This window comes from Macaca mulatta, chromosome 13 (assembly GCF_049350105.2).
Source record: "Macaca mulatta isolate MMU2019108-1 chromosome 13, T2T-MMU8v2.0, whole genome shotgun sequence".
NCBI lineage: Eukaryota > Metazoa > Chordata > Mammalia > Primates > Cercopithecidae > Macaca > Macaca mulatta.
Window position 1 is genome coordinate 114,924,943 of NC_133418.1, and position 21,335 is coordinate 114,946,277.

Sequence of the window (21,335 nt, forward strand, 5' to 3'; positions counted from 1 at the left end):
AAAAAAAATAAAAAAATAAAAAAACAAACCCAAGCAGAAGAAACATAAAATAAAGAAAACTGTGACAAGGGACATAATAATCCAATTGGTGAAATCCAATGATAAAGAGAAAATCTTAAAAAGCAGCTAAAGGATAAAAGGCACATTATATAGAGAACAGTAAAGATAAGAATTATAGCAGATTGACATCAGAAATTAGGCAGGCCTGAAGATAATGGAATGATATCTTTAAAGTACTGAAAAAAAGGTATGAGACCAGATCTATACCTACTGAAAATGTCTTTCAAAAATTAAGGCAAAGTTAGGACTTTTTTAGAACAAGAAAAGCCACAATAATTCACTGCCAGCAGACTTGTACTCAAGAAATGTTAAACGATGTTTTTTAGACAGAAATTGGAATCTAAATAAAAAGATTACCAGAAATGGCAAATACACAGGTAAACATAAAACAATTTTTCTCATTTTAAATCTCTTGAAAAGATAAATGATTGCTTACAGAAAAAAAAAAAAAATCCCAATGCATTATGGGACTTACAGTAAGGTAGAAGTGAAATGTTTGACACTCAAGGACGGGAGGAGGGAAGTGGAAGTATTCTGTTGTAAGGTCTTACCCTATACAAGTAATGGTATGTTATTAGTTGAGGTAGACTGAGAAAAGGTAAAGATGAACACTGTAACCCTAGAGCAACCACATTAAAAAAAAAAAAAAAAAAAGAGGTATAGTTAATAAATTAACAGTGGAGATAAAATGAAATTATAAAAAAAATTCTTAATTAAGCCTGGGCATCATTGCAAGACCATGTCTCTAAAAAAATTTTTTTTAATTAGTTGGCCATGGTGGTATGTGCTTGTAGTCCTAGCTACTAGGGAGGCTGAGGCAAAAGGACTGCTTAAGCCCAGGAGTTTGAGGTTACAGTAAGCTATGATCATGCCACTGTACTCCAGCCTGGGTGACAGAATAAGACCCTATCCCTTAAAAAAAAAAAAAAAAACATAAACCAAAAAACAAAACAAAAAAATTCTTAATCCAAAAAAAGGCAGGAAAAGAAGAAAAAAAGAAAAAAAGAGATGAGACAAGTAATAGCAAAATGGTGGATTCAAACCCAACTATATTGATAATTTCATCAAATGTAAATGGCTTAAACACACAAATTAAAAGGCAGAGATTATCACTTAGATGTTTAAAAATCAACACCCAATGACATACTAACTACAGAAAACCACTTTAAATATAAAGACACAGATAGGTCAAAAATAAAAGATTGGAAAAAGATATGCTGTGCAAACATCAATTAAAAAAAACCTGGAGTGGCTATATTAATATCAGACAAGTAGAAATAGCACCAGGAGAAAAAAATGACATTAGATAATGATAAAGGAGTCAATTCATCTAGAAGACAAAATACTACAAATGTTACACACCTAGTAACAGAGTTCCAGTAACAAGCAAAAACTGATAGGATGTGAAAAAAAAGTTGCAATCATAGTTGGAGATTTCAAAACTCTTCTCTCAGTAACAGATGAGTAAAAATTAGTATTTGAATGGTTTCAGATCAAACAGCAAGTAAACATAACTCATTTAACCTCTTAATTTACAAAACTTGTCGCAAATTGTTAAAACTTAGAAGAGGAAGGAAACAGTTTAGATGTGATACAATACTGAGAAAACAATATTTTAGGTTGAAACTGTGAATTGCTGTCAGAAATAAGTGCAGCTATTACAGTTGTAGGTACTTCTGACCACAGTGCCCATAGGTGGGCAATGTAAATCTTTTTTTTTGTTGCCTGGTTGGAGTGCAGTGGCACGATCTCGGCTCACTGCAACCTCCGCCTCCCAGGTTCAAGCGATTCTCCTGCCTCAGCCTCCCCAGTAGCTGGGACTAAAGGTGTGCACCACCATACCCAGCTAATTTTTGTACTTTAAGTAGAGACAGGGTTTCACTATGTTGGCAAGGATGGTCTCGATCTCCTGACCTCGTGATATGCCTCAGCCTCCCAAAGTGCTGGGATTACAGGCATAAGCCACTGCGCCTGGCCGGCAATGTAAATCTTAACTAAAGGCATGAGCTAGGCTTCTGGGAAATGTAAGCCACGATGGCTATCACAGAAACAGTCTCTTAATTTGGTGTATTATATCTCTCTCTCACAGTCCCCTAAACATTTAGTAATAATGGGATCTATTACTATTTAAAAGAACACATAGAATAAATTTTTGAAAATAATTACTTTTAAATAGTGAAATTTGAGTGTCTATGTGAGTATATTTAAAATGAAACTAAACTTAAAAAGGAAATTCCTGGTTAGATACCATTTCCAAGCATACAAACTCAGCACAGGAAGCAATATTCTCTGCAAAAAGTTGAATATATGGTAACTGAAATTATAAAATACCATCATGAGAAACAAGATACATTATCCTTTCCCATATCCATGGGCTTCCTGGAACCTAATTTGAGAAAACCTAGAAATGAAGGAGGGGGTATAGCTCAGAAGTAGAGCATTGGACGGCAGATCAAGAGAAAACCTAGAAATGAACACAGTAAAAAATTAACAGAATCTTAAAATGGAAACGTTATTTTCCAAAATGGTATATATATATTTTTTTTATCCAAACAGCTTAATTACCCTCTTAATCCCTATCTTGGGAGAAAAGTTTTTCCAGTCTGGAAGGGAGCCTACTGCCATTTGAATATCTGCAATATGTCTGCATTTTGAATATACTGTCTCAAATAATCCTCATGAAAAATCCTAATGAAGAATAGGTTTACTTATTCCCAAGTCATATTTCTTCTTAGGTTTGTTTCCTTATTGGAAAAATAAGAAAAGTGGACTAAATGATTTCCAAATTTCCCTCCAGCTTTAATAATCCATGATTCTACATAAAATATTCTGGTGTCTGTTCCTGAGAAGCTTATAATTTGGTTAGTGAGTTAAAGATAACAACATGATGATTTCAGGCACTAGCAAAACATTCAAATAACCTTAACTAAGCAAAAACTATCAATATAACTTGAGTAGTGAATAGCTCTGAGAATTGTTGGAGATTAAGGGAGAGAAGGAGAAAGTGGAGGGAAGGAAGGAGGGTGGGGAGAAAGAAGGGAGACATACAGCAGACATTTTTATTCACCAAGACAAAGCTTATAGCTAATGCAAAAGTAATAACTTAGTTCCACTCGTCACTCTAGGAAAACTGAGGAACTATGAAGACATAACGATACACACCTAGAATGAGGGACCCAAACGCCCAAGCTTGCTTTCTGCTCTCCAAATCTATTGGAATTGCTCCCACTCAAGTTGTTCTAAGGGTGAAACCAGTTTTGCTTTAAAAATCTAATGTTTCTGCAAATCACTCATAATGACCCACATTCAAAATAAACCATGAATTAATTACATTTATATAATGTTTTTCATGTGGAGGATCAATTATTCTTTCTGTACCAGTGTCACCTTCTATTTGTGTCATGTATAGTTTACAAAGTTCTTTCACACCTGTGATCTTATGTGATCCCTGCTAAACCTCTGTAAGATAAATAGTTCAGCTGATATCCCAATTTTACATACAAAGCAGACATCTCGGAAAGACAGAATGCCTCGCCAAGGTCACACAGATGGTAGTCTGACTTGGAACTACAGTATTTAGGCTTTTTATTCATTGTACCATCTTTCAGCCTGTTTGCCTACTTTTCTGTCCTTGTCACTATCCTTGTTCTTCAAAACACTTAAACAGGTTCTATGAAGATATAGTAAGGATTTGTTACACTATACTTCTATAAAGTACTAATTTTGGAGCATTGAGCCAGAAGGAAATGGATGACTAGAAATACAGCTGAATATGCATGGAACATACCATAACATTTTATATCTCAGGTTATTAAATATTGGCAGAATTTGCATTGAGTTAGAATGTGGGTCATTATGAGTGATTCAGAGTGGGAAGCTCCTCTGTGGGCAGGTCGTCCTGAGAGCACAAGGAAGCGCAGGTCCATAGCTGTGGCTTGGGTGGCTGCAGCAGCACCCAGGGAGCTCCCACCTCAACTGAGAAGGGATGACCAACCTTAGAGAGAAGCAACCCACTCCAGGGCCTCCTCTCTGCTGAGAGCTGGGAAGACGATGGGATGTAGAGGGGAATAACCCACTCAGGGCCTCCTCTCTGCTGAGAGCTGGGAAGACGATGGGATGTAGAGGGGAATAACCCACTCCAGGGCCTCCTCTCTGCTGAGAGCTGGGAAGACGATGGGATGTAGAGGGGAATAACCCACTCAGGGCCTCCTCTCTGCTGAGAGCTGGGAAGACGATGGGATGTAGAGGGGAATAACCCACTCAGGGCCTCCTCTCTGCTGAGAGAGCTGCAGAGATAATAGGACGACCTGCCTGCAGAAAGGCGCTTCCCATTCCAGAGTCTCCTTTCTGCTAGGAGCTGAACACTCATCAGGACACCCTGGCTGCGGAAAGGAGCTGCCCGCTGTGGGAGACTGAGCTATTCCATCACTCAATAAAGCTCCTCTTCATCTCGCTCACCCTCCACTTATCTGTGTACCTCATTCTTCCTGGTTGCAGGCCATGAACTCAGGACCCACAGAATGGCAAGGCTAAAACATCCGTAACATAAACAGGGTTGAGACATGCCCCTTGCTCGCCATGTTGTGGGCAAAGAGAAGGAAAGAAGAGCCGAAGCCCTTCGGGGAGTCCAGACGTGGGAGCTCCCCGAGCCAGGGCTGTGACTCCCTCTTTGAGGCCCTGTGGCTCCTGGCATCTCCAAGCTCCCAGGCACCACCATGTTCCCCAGTGCCAGCTGTGGAAACTGCTTGCAGCGTGACTGGTCCGGCTGCAGCCTTGCAGAGAGCTGGCAATCATGCTGGCACCTGGAGCTGTCTGCCCCGCTGCAGCAGGTGGCATATCTGACTGTGTGCAGTGGCCAGACCCCATGCTTGCTCACACACCCATCACCATTCCATGCCCGACTTGCCCTTGGCTGGCATGAGACCCAGGCCAGTAGCGTGAGCCAAGCACAGTCTGCCAAGTGGAGTGGGTGAAATAAGCCTAGTGCAAAACTCAGGCAAAGATGCCACTGGCCACAAAGGTTTCCAGCCAGAAAAACGGCACCCCAAAGATCCTGCAACAATATGACATCCTTCCTATTGCCTTTGATATTATAGCATAACTACAAAGAGAATTATTTTACAAAATATTCAGGGGCTCTATCAGCTTTGCCAGGAGTATTCTTAATCCTTTGACATTCGAATTTTCCCTTTGGAAGCACTATCGTGCCATCCTCATTATTGATTTTCTCTTTTTCAATTTTAAATTATCTAATTCTGTCAGCTCTGTGTTTGTCAACCGATTTGCTAGCAATTCTCCTGCATTAATTTCAAAGATAACATGAAATGCTGAAACTTCCATAAAATTTGCAATTTCACTTTATGTCTGCATTATATTAACACTGACAGGCTGGAAGGGGATAAACCTCAACATTAAGTTGAACATCAAAGGATATCTGAAAAGAGGTTATCTTGCATCAAAGTCAGGCCACTATTAAACAGCACTCAACAAATGACTCTTACACCGCCAACAATGTCAGGCTCATGAAGTTCTATGAAAATAATTCCTTAAATAGGTGAATGGAGGAAAATATTTAACATTTAGTACACCAAAAAAAACTTCTGATGAGAACCAAGGGGAAATAACCTTTGAGTACCACCAATAGTGACACAAACTCATAATCAAAGGACAGAAACCCTTCCATTGGAGACATCTGAAAACAGATCTAGAAAAAGATAAACTAACGTAAGTGAAGAACTTAAAATAGTACCTTTAGAAACATGACAATAACTTTCTTCTCTTTCCTCCACAGCAATATAGTGTGCAAATAACAACAACAAAACACATCTTTTATTTAAAAAAAAAATTGAAATTACCTGAAGGTCTCTAGATAAAAGTTCTCAAGTTTAGTCTCAACAATATACCTATCTGCCATGCACACACATCACATTACAGCTATATTTTGAGGATAACCTAAAGGATTAGAGGAATCCACATAAGCAAAATAAAAAATAAAAACTCTACTCTTCATTAAATTATGACTTATGTTCCATATTTGGATAGAACACAGAACAACAAATAACAAGTCAAGCAAGAAATAGAAATTATCATATCACTCTTTTGTCTTTATCACAGACTAGAAAGTCAAAAAGGAAATAACTTACCTCTATACCAAAGATTCCTCTGTCACGCCCATACAATTTCATCTGTTCTGGAAAATGCTGAAAAGCATTTATGTAAGGAATATGGTCTTCTTCAACAAATCTGTATTTTTAAAAAGAAAAAGGTTTAACGAGAGCTACATACTGATATAGCAAAGTAAATGCTTTAAGAAAATCTCTTAAAATTCACAGACATGGTAAGAATTAGTTAAGCATATTCTATTTCCCACGTTTTTAAGGATAATAAATCTGATCATATCTATTATTCTCTTTACCCATATGTTGGCCTATTCAGCCAATTACTGAATGATTCTCTTAAGTTCCTGACTAAATAAATATGTCTAAGAAGGACTGGGCACAGTGGCACATGCTTCTACCCCCAGCTATTTGGGAGGGGTAGCAGTAAGACTGCTTGAGCCCTGGAGTTTGAGGCTACAGTGAGCCATGATCACACCACCGCACTCCAGCCTGGGCAAGAGTGAGATCCTGTGTTAAAAATTTAAAAAAAAGGGCCGGGCGCGGTGGCTCAAGCCTGTAATCCCAGCACTTTGGGAGGCCGAGACGGGCGGATCACGACGTCAGGAGATCGAGACCATCCTGGCTAACCCAGTGAAACCCCGTCTCTACTAAAAAATACAAAAAATTAGCCGGGTGAGGTGGCGGGCGTCTGTAGTCCCAGCTACTCGGGAGGCTGAGGCAGGAGAATGGCTTAAACCCGGGAGGCGGAGATTGCAGTGAGCTGAGGTCGGGCCACAGCACTCCAGCCTGGGTGATAGAGCGAGACTCCGTCTCAAAAAAAAAAAAAAAATTAAAAAAAAAAGTGTCCGGCCAGGCGCAGTGGCTCATGCCTGTAATCCCAGCACTTTGGGAGGCCAAGGCAGGTGGATCACAAAGTCAGGAGTTCAAGACCAGCCTGGCCAATATGGTGAAACCTCGTCTCTATTAAAAATACAAAAATTAGCTAGGTGTGGTGGCGTATGCCTGTAGTCCCAGCTACTCCGGAGGCTGAGGCAGAAGAATCGCTTGAAACCGGGAGGCGGAGGTTGCAGTGAGCTAAGATAACACTACTGGACTCCAGCCTGGGTGACACAGCGAGACTCAGTCTCAAAATAAAAAAAGTGTGCAAGAAGTGTGTATCCTACTTGTTAGTTCACCACCAGGCTTTCCAACATGGCATTCCGTGTATCCCTAGCTCCCCTCACATGACAGGCTCCTACTCATAAATCACTCCTGCAAGGAGGTTTACCTTGATCCCCATTTTCTGTGAAAGCCTACCTCCCTTGTCTACCCTTCTGTCTCCAATACCTACAATAGTGCATGTTAGATGTTTGTTGCTGAAAGAACCATTAAGGGTAGGGACCTTGCCTGTTTGCTCACCACTGCACCCCAATGCCTGGTACACAGTGGATCAAATATTTTGAGTCGATTATTGAGTTTGAAGAAAATAACACATATACATAAATACACAAATATATTTATTTACAATTCATTAATTTAACAACAATTTATTGAATACTATATATCCAGTACTATTCTAGACTGCAGAGAAATGGCAGTGAACAAAACAGAAAAACATTCTTGTTCCTATGGAGTTTACATTCTAGTGAGAAAAGAAAGATACAAAACAGATAAGTAAAATCTATAGTATGTTAGGTAGAGTGAAATGTTAAGGAGAAAAACAAGGAGAACTGAGAATGAGAAATGGGGGTCTTGCGACCATGTCAAATATATACATATATCTATATACAAGATATTTAAAATAAGAAAATTAAGGAAAGTGAGCTAAAGACAGGAATAAGTATACAAACTGCATTGCCTTGAGGACTTTGCTGTTGCTAGAGCTGGGCTGACATTTGGCTTTCAGCTTTGTAGCACTTAAAGGATAAAACTGACTTAACTTTTTTTTTTTTTTTTTAAGACGGAGTCTCACTCTGTCGCCCAGGCTGGAATGCGGTGGCATGATCTCAGCTCACTGCAGCCTCCACCTCCCGGGTTCAAGTGATTTTCCTGCCTCATCCTCTCGATTAGCTAGAATTAGTTATAGGCACCCACCACCATGCCTGGCTAATTTTTGTATTTTTAGTAGAGACATGGTTTCACCAGGTTGGTGATCTGCCTGATAAGCCTCCCATAGTGCTGGAATTACAGAAGTGGGCCACCAGTCCCAGCCTCAACTTTAATTTCAAATTAAAAATGTGCTTTAATTTTTAGTCTACTGAAAGTTGAGAATTAAATATTTATATAAAAATGGTGTTAAAGCTTCCCCAGGTAAGTTTTTATTAGTATATTCAGTTTATATAAAAGTATTTATGTGCAGTAATCAGTATTTGTATTATTTTGCAATTATATTTTTGGTTTAATATCATTTTATATACAAGATGTAATGTGTACCTGTCACTTTTTAAACTACCTAGTACTCTACTATGTTAATGTGCTCATTATTTATGTAGTCTTCACTATGTGATAACACATGCCAGGACTGTGTGGAGTGTTAGGAGTCTGCAGAGAGAAGTAAGAGATGAAGGGTCCTCCGCACTCCCACCCTAATAGGTCGGACAAACAGCCTGCACATGAGTCAGCAGAGGTACTGTCTCAAGCAGCACAACAGAGGAACAGTCAGATCCATAGGAGCAGAAGAAATGAGACCTGCCTAGGGGAAGCAGAAATGTCCACAAAGAGCAGGTCTTTGGCATCTGGAGTTCTAACAGTTTTTTTCACCATTTATAAACAGTTCTGCTCTTAGCCTCATTCAAAGTTTTTTTTCTTTTTAACTTTGAATTTCCTTTTAGAAAAGTATTTATTTCCCTCCCCCCCAAACAAAAACAAAAACAAAAACAAAACAAAAAAAAGCTGCTTACTCAAAGTTCTGAACAATCTATTTCCCTTCCTAGGTGTTAACAACTGGTTCTCTAGATCAGTCCAGGAAGTTGATAGAAAAATTGGCATAGACTAAAAGCATCTCATATGCCTCTCCTGACGAACAGACTTTAGCCCTGTCCCCTGGAAACACTGTCCTTACTTATAATTATGTAATTTTCCCAAGTTTCAACCTATGAAGGGTTAGAAATTTAATAAACTCATTCTTCATCTAAGATCACTGAAAAAGCACTGAATTAGAGTTAAGTCGTGTCTACCTGTAAAACAGATCCTGAACCCAGTCACCATTATCACTGCCATAATCCAAGTTACCACCTCTTGCCTGGAGGATAGCAAAAGACCACCTGGTCTCCATGCTTCCACTCTTCCCTTCCTAGAACTCATTTTCCACAGCTGCCTGAATGATCTTTAAAAAACATCAATCGGATTGTATCTCTCCTGCTGCAACCTTCCAGGGGCTTACTCTCACACTTAAAACCCGGAGTCCACCTGGTTATGAGGTTTCCTTCCGGAGTGATGTGTCCTGAAAACAGCAGACTGCACAGCTTTGTAAACTTTGAAAACGTATTGAAAACCACTGAATTGTGTGTGTGTGTGTGTGTGTGTGTGTGTATATATATATATATATTTTTTTTTTTTTGAGACGGAGTCTCGCTCTGTTGCCCAGGCTGGAGTGCAGTGGCGCGATCCGCTCACTGCAAGCTTCGCCTCCTGGGTTCACGCCATTCTCCTGCCTCAGCCTCCCGAGAAGCTGGGACTACAGGCGCCCGCCACCACGCCCGGCTAATTTTTTTTTTGTATTTTTAGTAGAGATGGGGTTTCACCGTGTTTGCCAGGATGGTCTCGATCTCCTGACCTCGTGATCCGCCCGCCTCGGCCTCCGAAAGTGCTGGGATTACAGGCGTGAGCCACCGTGCCCGGCCTGAACTGTATATTGTTAAACAGTGAATTTTATTATATATAAATGATGCCTCAATTTTTAAAAATCTAAATTCCTAACTTGTTTTACAAAGACAGATATCTGCCCCTGATGATCTGTTCACTCTCATCCTCCTACTCTGCCTTAGAATTCTGACTCCAGTCACACTAGCTCTCCTCTGCTCCTTCATCACACAGCTCTTGCTTTAGGGCTTGGCAAAAGCAACCTCCCTGTACTGGAATGCCAGTACAGCAGTCCCCACTCATCCTCTTTTTTGTGCTGCATGGTTTCCTAAGTGTTAAACTGTACGCCATTCTAAAGAGCATGATGAAATATCACGCCATCTCTCTCTGACCCGTGTGAGACGCGAATCTTCTCTTTGTTCAGCACAGCCAAGCTGCAGGCGCCACCCAGCCATGAGTTACTCGTAGTTTGTTGGCTCATTCTCAGATCTACTGTCAGAGTGTTGCAGTGCTTGTGTTCAAGTACCCCTTATATTTTACTTAATAACAGACTCAAAGCTCAAGAGTAGGAGTACCAGTACACCGTAATAATTATTCTATTTTATTATTAATCTCTTACTATGCCTAACTTACAAATTAAACTTTATCACAGGAATGTATGCACAGGAAAAAACACAGTGTATATAGGGTTCCGTGCTATCTACATTCTCAGGCATCCAATGTCTTGGAATATATCCTCTGTGGTAAGTGAGGTCTATCGTACTCTTGATATTCACACTGGCTCTATTTTCATTTAAGGTGCAGAGTAAATGCCACCTTCTTGGTGAGGCCTTCCCAAATGACCAATCTAGAGTAGCCATCTAGTCATTTTCTATCATACCATCCTATTTCAATTTCCTGAATAGCCTTTCCCTGTCTGATCCTTTTCTTACTTATCAGGTTGATGCAAAAGTAATTGTGGTTTTTGCCATTAACCTCAATGATCTTTGCACCAACCATACTTATGTGTTTGTTTATCTGTGTCCTCCTCTGGTCTTGAAATTCATGAGAGCAAGGACTGGACCTACATGATTCACAACTGTATCACAAGGGTCTAGATGCCAGAAAACCACCTGCATATAGTAGATATTCAACACAAATTCACAGAATGAATAAATGCTGGCTATTTTTATTTATTAATGCCATTATTGCTAGGTAGGCAGGGTCCTTTACAGGCTATTTGCAGGGTAATGAATTTATGCTAAGGACTATGGATGCTGCTAGAGTACTTAAAAAAGGAGTGACATGCACAGTGTTAAGGTATGTGGGTATTTTGGCCAGGCTAATAATGTACTCCCTTAAAACCAGTGTTCTTTAAATATTTTTTCAAAGTTTGGCAGTGGTTCTTAAACTTTACCATCCATAAGAATCCCCTGGGCCAGGCACGGTGGCTCACGCCACAATCCCAACATTTTGGGAGGCCAAGGTAGGAGGCTTGCTTGAGGCCAGAAGTTCGAGACCAACTTGGGCAACATCACAAAACCCCATCTCTACAAAAAAATAAAAATAAACAATTAAAAAAAAATCCTCTGAAGGGCTTATTTTAAAGCAGAGATTACCAGGTCCTACCCCAGGGTTCCTGATTCAGAAGGTGTAGGATAGGTCTAAGAATTCACATTTCTAACCAGTTCCCAGATGATACTGAAGCTGTAAGTCAGAAGGCCACATTTTGAGACCTTATGACTTAGAGCTCTTTCTGGGAGAAAAGCAAAGAAAGAATATGGTGACAGTCTCTTCTCCTATTGCCCCAAGCAACTAAGCTCTGTTCCCAAACTTGTATATTCCACAGGGCAAAACAAAAGCCCTCAAGCTAACTAGATTTAATCTCCTTGAAGGCATTTCAGAATTCCCCCTGGTGAGGGAGGAGATGGAAAGAGAGAGAGAAGAGAAAAGAGGGAGGGAGAGAAGACGGGTGGGTAGCATCTTACCCCTATTCTTTCAACCACATATAATATTCTCCCTGAGAAGAATTCCAGGTAAATATGACTTTCTCCATCTTGTTAGATTTCTAGGAGAGTTCTGTTAGCCCCTTACAGATTGTCCTGGGTAGGATGGCTAGCCCCTTTATCCAGCTCTAATGACATCATTAGATTTATGTTTTTGTAAGATCCTTCTGGTTATCAGGAGGAAAATGGATAGAAATGACACAAGATTACAGACACAGAGCTCAGCTGGCAGACTGTTAAGCAATCCAAATGAGGGTAGAGAGGACAGAGAGAGAGGGAATGCAGAGAAGAATGGTTTTTTGAGTTTTTGGACGTATAATTGAGTGGACATAAAGACCAACAGTGTACATAGAAGGGAAAGAGTCAAGGATGATCCCTAGGCTTCTGGATAGGATGCAACAGGGTGGATGGCATTTACTAAGAAAGAGAACACTGGAGAAGGAGCTGGATCAAGGAGACAGATGATGAACCTCTAGTCATGCTGATTCTGAGATACCATAAAGACATCTAAGTAGCCATGTCCAGCAGGCAGCTGTATATATGAATCTACGGGTCTGGCCCTCAGTAGACAAGTCTGGGCTAGAGATATAAATTTGAGAGTCATCAGCATATAGTGGTAATTAAAGCCTTGGGAAAAGATGAGATCACCCAATGGGGGCATACAAAGCAAGACCAGGTTTTTAAATTAATAGTAAAATTCACTGAATCATGGGCTATCTGCTTGCAGAGTTAATCAGACCTGAGGAAAGCATTTTTATTTGGTTGATGTGGCCAAATTCAAAGGCACTATCATCATTTACTGGAGGCATTATATTTAATCAAAGGGGTTGTGCCAATAATCATGATGATGGTGATGATGATGAAAACAAAAACAATAATGACTAGCATTGAGCTCTTATTATGTGCCAGACACTGCTCTAAGTGCTTTCCATGTAGCACTAATTATTGAAAGTAGTTACAACCCTATGAGGTAGTTATTATTATTAGCCCCATTTTATCAATGAGGAAACAAAAGCAGAGAGAAATTAAATGACTTACTCAAGGTCATATAATAAATAAGTGGCAGAGCCAGGATTCAAACCCAGCAGTTCGGTTCATAATTTGTGCTCTTAAAGGCACTCTACACGTTGATTAAACCCAAATGTTACTATTCAGAACACATATAAAGCAAGGAGGAAAAAAATCAGCACATTAACAAGTTTGGCACATCTATTACATAAGAAATTCTTACATTAACCAAAACACTCTGTAGATTACCCTGAAAAATATAAACGCTTACTATCTGGATAACACATCCTTTCAACAGTTTTGTCTTCAACTTTTCCTTATAAACACAGACCACCTATATTTTAGCTCTTAACGCCAACATATGGTTTTGTGTAACTATGAATAACCATTTTGCTAATGTAAAGATCACCTGTTTATCTTTTCTTAGAAATGAAAAATATTGACTAATATTACTCAAGTACTTAAATGTCACTTTTCTCTTCAAAAGATTAGATACTTAATTTTTCAATAGCCCATGTGTTATAAGTACTATAATTTCTACTACATAAATAAGAAAATCAAGAAGATGAATTACTAGCCCGGGGGGATTACATTTCCAAATTAGAATTCAGGCTACTCCACCTTTCCAGTTCCTTCCTCAAGTTAGGCCTTCTTATAAAAATCAAAATATCCAAAGTTTGTGTACTTAGTTCATGTAGTAACCAGCAAAAATATTATCACACAAGAGGTCTAGCTAACCTCAAAAGATCTGAAAGTGTTATTGCTTCTCTCTGCCAAAGTAAGGACAAGTAACAGAAGGCGAGTGTCTGTGGCACGGTCATCTTCACAATTCCTTTCTCCTTTCGTTGTGAGTATTCAACTCCATCCAGAGATCCAGAGCAGACAGACGTTTCTTAGGAGATAAATGGAGATTTTAAAAAATCCACGTAACTATTTGGATAACAAAAGAAAAACAACAAAAAATCTAAACAGACATTTTAAATATTGACATGGTTTGGCTGTGTCCCCACCCAAATCTCATCTTGAACTGTAGTCCTCATAATTCCCACGTCATGGGAGGGACCCGGTGGGAAGTAACTGAATCACGGGGGCGGGTTTTTTCCACGCTGTTCTCATCAGAGTGAATAAATCTCACGAAATCTGATAGTTTTATACAGGGTAGTTCCCCTGCACACGCTCATCTTTCCTGCCACCATGTAAGATGTGCCTTTGCTCCTTCTTCACCTTCTACCATGATTGTGAGGCACCTCCAGTCATGTGGAACTGTGAGTCCATTAAACTTATTTTTCTGTATAAACGACCCAGTCTCGGGTATTTCTTCATAGCAGTAAGAAAACAGAGTAATACAAATATCTTAAAACTAGTTATAAAACCTTTACAAAGAGCAATTTGGCAATAAAGAGTAATGAAGGACTAGAATAAAATCAGCCAAAAATGTAATCATGGAATATCTGTGGGAGTGGGATGGGACAGGATTCTAAAGAGGGATTTGAGCCAGGCACAGTGGCTCACACCTGTAATCCTGGCACTTTGGGAGGCCAAGGTGGGCAGATCACTTGAGGTCAGGAGTTCGAAACCAGCCTGGTCAACATGATGAAACCTCGTCTCTACTAAAAATACAAAAAATTAGCCGGGTGTGGTGGTGGATGCCTATAATCCCAGCTACTCAGGAGGCTGAGACAGGAGAACCGCTTGAATCCGGGAGGTGGAGGTTGCAGTGAGTCGAGATCGCACCATTGCACTCCAGCCTGGGTAACGGAGCGAGACTCCCGTCTCAAAAATAAAAAAAATAAAAAAATAAAAAATAAAGGATTTGAACTGTTTGATCTTTTTAATAGTGAACATAAACAATTTTTTAAATAAAGGAAAGGATATGCAATTACAATGCACAGCAACAGATGTGTAACTGCCTCAACTCCCATGTCCCCTTCTCTACAAGGCCTCTCCAAAACTCCAAAACTTAGCTAGAGCAGCACCTCCTCCTATCCCCATCCTCCAGGTATCCTCTACCATATGACATTATGGTATCTTCATTCATTCACCGGATGCTTATTCATCTCATTCTTTGTGCCACTCTTCTATGTCTCAGGAAATGACAAGTGAACCATGTCTCATCTCTCTTAGAACCTATATTCTAGTAATGGGAGACAGACCAATAAACAAACAAACAAGAAATAAAACTGGCAGAGCCAAGTGCCATGGTGTGCATCTGTAATCCTGTAATCCCAGCTACTAGGGAAGATGAGACAGGAGGATCACTTGAGCCCAAGAATGCGAGACTAGCCTGGGCAACACAGAGAGACCCTAACTCAAAAAAAAAAAAAAAAAATTACAATTGACAGATAGTGATGCTACATAGAAAGATAGCAATGTAGAGTCATATAAAGTGATGGGAAGGGAAGAGAGATGTGCTATTTTACATGGGTGTCAGAGAAACCTCATTGAGAAGGTGACATTTGAGGAGAGACCTGAATTAATTCAGAAAGTAAGTCTTAAGGATGTTGGGAAGAATACCAAGTATATTAGCAGGAGTGAACTGCAGGAACAGAAAAAGGCCAGTGTAGTGACAGCATCATGGGATGCTACAAAATACAGTTTCTACATAAATCTGCCACGATTGTGTGGCTTCCCCAGCCATGTGGAACTGTGAGTCCATTAAACCTCTTTTTCTTTATAAGAACAGAAATTTCTGAGAGAAAGTAGCAGGAATGATACTGAAGAGAGAGTAAGAACTATATTATGTAGAATTTTGTAGGTCATGATTTGTACTTTGGATTTTATTCTAAGTATAAGAAATTTCGGGAGAGTTTTAAAACATGGAAGCAACAGGACCTCATTTATGTATGAGGTCACTCTAGCTGCTGTGGGAAGAATGGAGTTATGGGAGGACAGGAGTAGAAACGCAAGACCACTCTTCCAGGAAACCCATGACTGGTACTTGGACTGGAGTGGTAGCATTGCAGCTAGTGAGAAATGGTTGGATTCTAGACAGATTTTAAAGGCTGAGTCAAAGGATTTGCTCCTAGATTGGATGTGAAGCATGAGAGAAAAGGAGAAAACAAGTATGATTCTGAGGTTGTTGGACTGAGCAACAAGTAGCATGCACTGTCATTTACCACGACAAGGAAGATGGCAAAAAAAACAAAAAAACAAAATCAGGTTTGATGAGCAAAATCACAATGTCAGAATTATATGTGCTGGCCAGGCGCGGTGGCTTATGCCTGTAATCCCAGCACTTTGGGAGGCCGAGGTGGGCAGATCACGAGGTCAGGAGATCGAGACCATCCTGGCTAACACGGTGAAACCCCGTCTCTACTAAAAATATAAAAAATTAGCCAGACGTGGTGGCAGGTGCCTGTAGTCCCAGCTACTTGGGAGGCTGAGGCAGGAGAACGGCGTGAACCCAAGAGGCGGAGCTTGCAGTGAGGTGAGACAGCACCACTGCAGTCCAGCCTGGGCAAAAGAGCGAGACTCCCTCTCAACAACAACAAAAAAAACAAACAAACAAACAAAAAAGAATTACATGTGTTAAGTATGAATCTTATTAAATACATCAATAGAAATGTTGAGTCAGCAGCTGAATGTAAGAATCTATACTTCGGAGGAGAGGTGGGACTAAAGATACGAATTTTAGTTTCAGCATATAGTTGGTGGTTGGTTGAAGCTACGGTATTAGGTGAAGTCACATAAGGTGTAAGGGTAGATAAAGAAGCAGGACTAGGAATGACCCTGAGAATCTACGCTTTCTTAAACATAAACTCTCAAAATCACTCCTCAAAACCTCTTTCTCCAAATTCTGTAAGTCCTTGCTTCACGGCACTTATCAGCAACTAAAATGTTCTTTATTTGGTCATTTATTGCCTATCTTCTCCTAAACACCTTGAAGGTGGACGGTCTTGCCACCATATTACGTCCCAGTGTCCAGAACAGTCTCTAGCACAGAGTAGAAACCCGATGTGCAAATAGGCCCAACAGTTCTACTTTGAAGATTTCATCCCAGTGAAATGATTTGAAAGCCATGCAAAGGTTTAGGATCAAGAAATGTTGTCGCAGCACTGTTTATAATATAAAAAAAAATTTAGAACAACCTAAATGCCAGGAATAGAAGTTTAATTAAGTAATTCCATGCAATGGTATACTACAAAACAATGTCCATAATACTTTTAGATCAGTGGTTCTCAAAGTATACTCCTGGACCAGCAGTATTAATATCACCTGAGAACCTAATGGAAATGCAAATTACTGAGGTTTAACAAGCTCTTCCGTTGATTCCAATGGATGCTGAAGTTTAAGGACTATCAGTTTTAAATGAATATATAAAGTCACAGATTTCCATAAAACAAATGTGTGTGCGTACACATACACAATTTTTTGTATATTCCTTATAATATGTAAGGACTTCCAGTTAAGGTGGCAAATTGAAAACACATGTTAGCCTCTGCTCTCTCCCGCTACAACAACTATAAAGAGAATTTTTTAAACACGTAAACCTGAGGACAACATGAAAAAGGTGACAAGAACAATAAAATTTTAGAAGTCAGAAAGCATACAGATAGGTGTTACTGGCTTAGCAGTCCTGAGAAAGCTAGATCCAAAGCCAGCAGTAGGGAATGCCACAAAGCAGTTTTCACTGGGGACCCCTAAAGAAGGCTCAGGAATTGGAGACGCTCATACCCCTAGAAACTGGATGAAGCCAGGCCTAACACCAGGATGACTGCTTAAAATCCAAATTAAGAAGCAGTTAAGACATCCAGATTCTCTCTTTTTTTTAGACGGAGTCTCGCTGTTGCCCAGGCTGGAGTGCAGTGGTGTGATCTCAGCTCACCACAACCTCCAACTCCCGGGTTCAAGCCACTCTCCTGCCTCAGCCTCCTGAGTAGCTGGGACTACAGGCAGGCGCCACCATGTCCATCTATAATTTTTTGTATTTTAGTAGAGACGGAGTTTCACCATGTTGGCCAGGATGGTCTCAATCTCCTGCCCTCGTGATTCACCTGCCTCGGCCTCCCAAAGTGCTGGGATTATAGGCGTGAGCCACCACGCCCAGCCAGACATCCAGATTCTTATCCCAAACCCATGCAGCCAAGTGATGCCCCTCCCTAGTCTTGGCCAAAAACTGGAAATTTCTTCTCCAGAGAGAAGGGTCTCTAGAATAAGGCATGCCAGTCACATGCACCGTTGAGAAGTGAAAACAGGAGGCTTAAGTGAAAGTTTACATACTGAATACTAAAACAATCCTCCATTCCCCTCAGGCCTTCTTCTTCCTAACCAGTTCCCAGAACAGTGACAGCCAGGATTACAAACCTGCCAAACAGAAGACTCAAAGAGATTTCTCTGAGGAATCTGATCAGCTCCGGGGGGAAAAGATTTAAAGATGATAATGCTGGGGTTCACTGAGAAAATAACCTTGCATACAGAGCAGAGCTGACAAGTCTCACCGTGGAAACAAAGCCTTCTATCAACTTTTTAGTCTCCATGGTTGAGTAAGAATAGCTATCTTAGGTTCACTAAACATTTAAAGCCTTTCATACAAAAAGCAGAGGCCAAAACAATCAAGTCAGGGGTGAAATATCATTAATATTCTCTGTGAAATAAAACATGTTCCACAAAAATGAGAGGGTAATCCAGGAAAGAAGAAATGGGATGTGGAAAATAAAAAATTCCAACAAAAGAAAAATGATAGAATCTCAGGATGGTGGTAAAGAGAGATCCTGGCTGGGCGGCGGTAGCTCATGCCTATAATCCCAGCCCTTGGGGAGACCAAGGCGGGCGTATCACAAGGTCCGGAGATCAAGACCATCCTGACTAACACGGTGAAAGCCCGTCTCTACTAAAAATACAAAAAAAATTAGCTGGGCGTGGTAGTGGGTGCCTGTAGTCCCAGCTACTCAGGAGGCTGAGATAGGAGAATGGTGTGAACCTGGGAGGCGGAGCTTGCAGTGAGCCAAGATCACACCACTGCACTCCAGCCTGGGCAACAGAGCAAGATGTCATCTCAAAAAAACAATACAAAACAAAAAAAACCAGAGAGATCCTGAGTCAGCCAGGCCACAGGTCTAGAGACATCACTCTAGATCAGAGCAGATCAGAGGCTCCAGGCAGACTTCTTCCAGAAGATGAAATTGATAGAATACGTAAGGTATTAAGAGATTATAAGAACTGGGAGGAAGTGTGGAGATACATTAGTAATAAATTATAGATTAGTGATAAACAGAAAACTAAGTAAATAACAATGATCAACTCTAAGAAAACCACAGGATATACAGAAAAAGTAATCATAGTAAGCTATATGGCTCAGTCTAAATAATGTTTATACATTTATAATAATTTAAGCAGTAAATACTGATCTAGTAAAAGATTACAGTAATTATATTGGGAAGAGAGAGAATGAGAAATGTACACTCATGTACTGGTGACTATGTGAAGATAAGGGACAGTGAGGAATGTGTGAAAGAGCTAAAATGGAATCCAATAGCTGATGTCCCAAACCAGAAATCAAGATGTAATACTAGAAGCGTGTGATACAGAAATATGGAAGTTACAAAAGAGTTGAAAATGAATGCCTCTTGGGAATAGGACATTAGCTGAAGGTAGACTACAAATTTTATTATTATTTTTTAAGACAGGGTCTTGCTCTGTTGGCCAGGCTAGAGTGCAGTGGCATGATCATGGCGCACTGCAGCCTCGACCTCCTGGCTCAAGCACTCCTGCAACCTCAGCTACCTGAGTAGCTGGGACCATAGGCATGTACCACCATGCCTAGCTAATTTTTTTATTTTTTGAGGGATGGAGGTCTCACTATGTTGCCCAGGCTGGTCTTGAACTCCTGGGTTCAACTGATCCTTCCTCTTTGGTCTCCCAAAATGCTGGGATTACGATAGGTGTAGTCCATGGCCATGACTAGTGGACTAAAACTTTAACCAATTTTTTATTTTTGCAATTTTTTATAACAAGATTTACAGAATGATTTGTAGAATTTTGATTTAAAAATTTAAAGAATGAAGAAATAATTCAAATTTTTACAAAAACCAAATAAACTCCCTATACATACATGAAGAAAAACTTTCTGGAATGATCTACAATAGCAGTAGCAGTAATTTCTGGAGGGTACAATAACTGGTGATTTTATTTTCTTTGTGACTATCTGCATTTTACAGTTTTATATTGAGTTTCATTAATAATTACTTTTTTTTTTTTTTTGAGATGGAGTCTTGCTCTGTTGCCTACACTGGAGTGCAGTGGTGTAATCTTGGCTCACTAAAACCTCTGCCTCCCGGTTCAAGCAATTCTGCCTCAGCCTCCCAAGAAGCTGCGACTACAGGTGCGCACCACCATGCCTAGTTAATTTTTGTATTTTTAGTAGAGATGGGGTTTCACCATGTTGGCCAGGCTGGTCTTGAACTCCTGACCTCAAGTGATCTGCTCACCTCAGCCTCCCACAGTCCTGGGATTATAGGTGTGAGCCATCCCGCCCGGTCAATGATTACTTTTAAAGTAAAAACTAAAAGAAAGCTCTAGGGATCATCATTTACAAAAAAACAAATAAGCAGGCCAGGCGTGGTGGCTCACGCCTGTAATCCTAGTACTTTGGGAGGCTGAGGCGGGCCGATCACGAGGTCAGGAGCTCGAGACCAACCTGACCAACATGGTGAAACCCCCGTCTCTACTAAAAATAAAAAAATTAGCCAGGTGTTGTGGCGCACGCTTGTAATCCCAGCTACTCAGGAGGCTGAGGCAGGAGAATTGCGTGAAACTGGGAGGCGGAGGTTGCAGTGAGTCAAAATTGCACCACTGCACTCCAGCCTGGGTGACAGAACCAGACTCTGTCTCCAGAAACCAAAAACAAAACCAGAAACAAATAAGCAAACAAAACCGTTAAACACAGGTAAACAAAACAATCATGATGCTTTAAAGGGAGATGATATCTTTTTTAAAAAAGGTTCGATCGTTTTACAGTCACGGTCTTCTGGGACTATTTGAGCTCAGGCCTCTCTGAAAAGGTGAAGAAAACTCTAGAAATTCCTTGTTGCCCAATTAGTCGATGATCCTAACACTTTACACAAAAAGTAACTTACTTGATATCCATGTCACTGTGCAGTCCAGCAAGAGATGTGGATAAACTGATAAAGGAATTCTTAATCTTTGAAGGGCAAGGAATGTTTGTTGAAAATTTTATATAACTACACTTAACCCAGATAGCAATAAACAATTCCTAATACCAGAGGGTTTGGAAAGCCTGGTCTGTTTTCCATCATCTAAAAAAAAAAATGTAGTGAAGGAAAAACTAAAATGAATGAATTCTTTAGGAAGAAGGCCTAATATTTTAATCCTAAATATATTCCTTATTTATTTCAAGTTATGGGATTACATCAGAAAGTAAAAC

The 21,335-nt window shown here is 40.2% G+C and overlaps 1 protein-coding gene across 7 annotated transcripts in view; it reads right to left on the reverse strand.

Annotated features, from left to right (window-relative positions):
• The window catches only part of TAF1B (TATA-box binding protein associated factor, RNA polymerase I subunit B), an 82,961-nt gene that overhangs the window by 44,212 nt on the left and 17,414 nt on the right, over positions 1–21,335 (reverse strand). For 5 of the 7 annotated variants that reach the window (XM_002799137.4, XM_015111686.3, XM_077960153.1 and 2 more), the window contains exons 7-8: positions 13,691–13,844; positions 6,204–6,303 (exon numbers count right to left, since the gene is read on the reverse strand). In XM_002799137.4, the coding sequence (XP_002799183.2) occupies positions 6,204–6,303; positions 13,691–13,844 (254 nt within the window). The other 2 variants (XM_077960154.1, XM_077960156.1) reach the window with 2 other exon arrangements.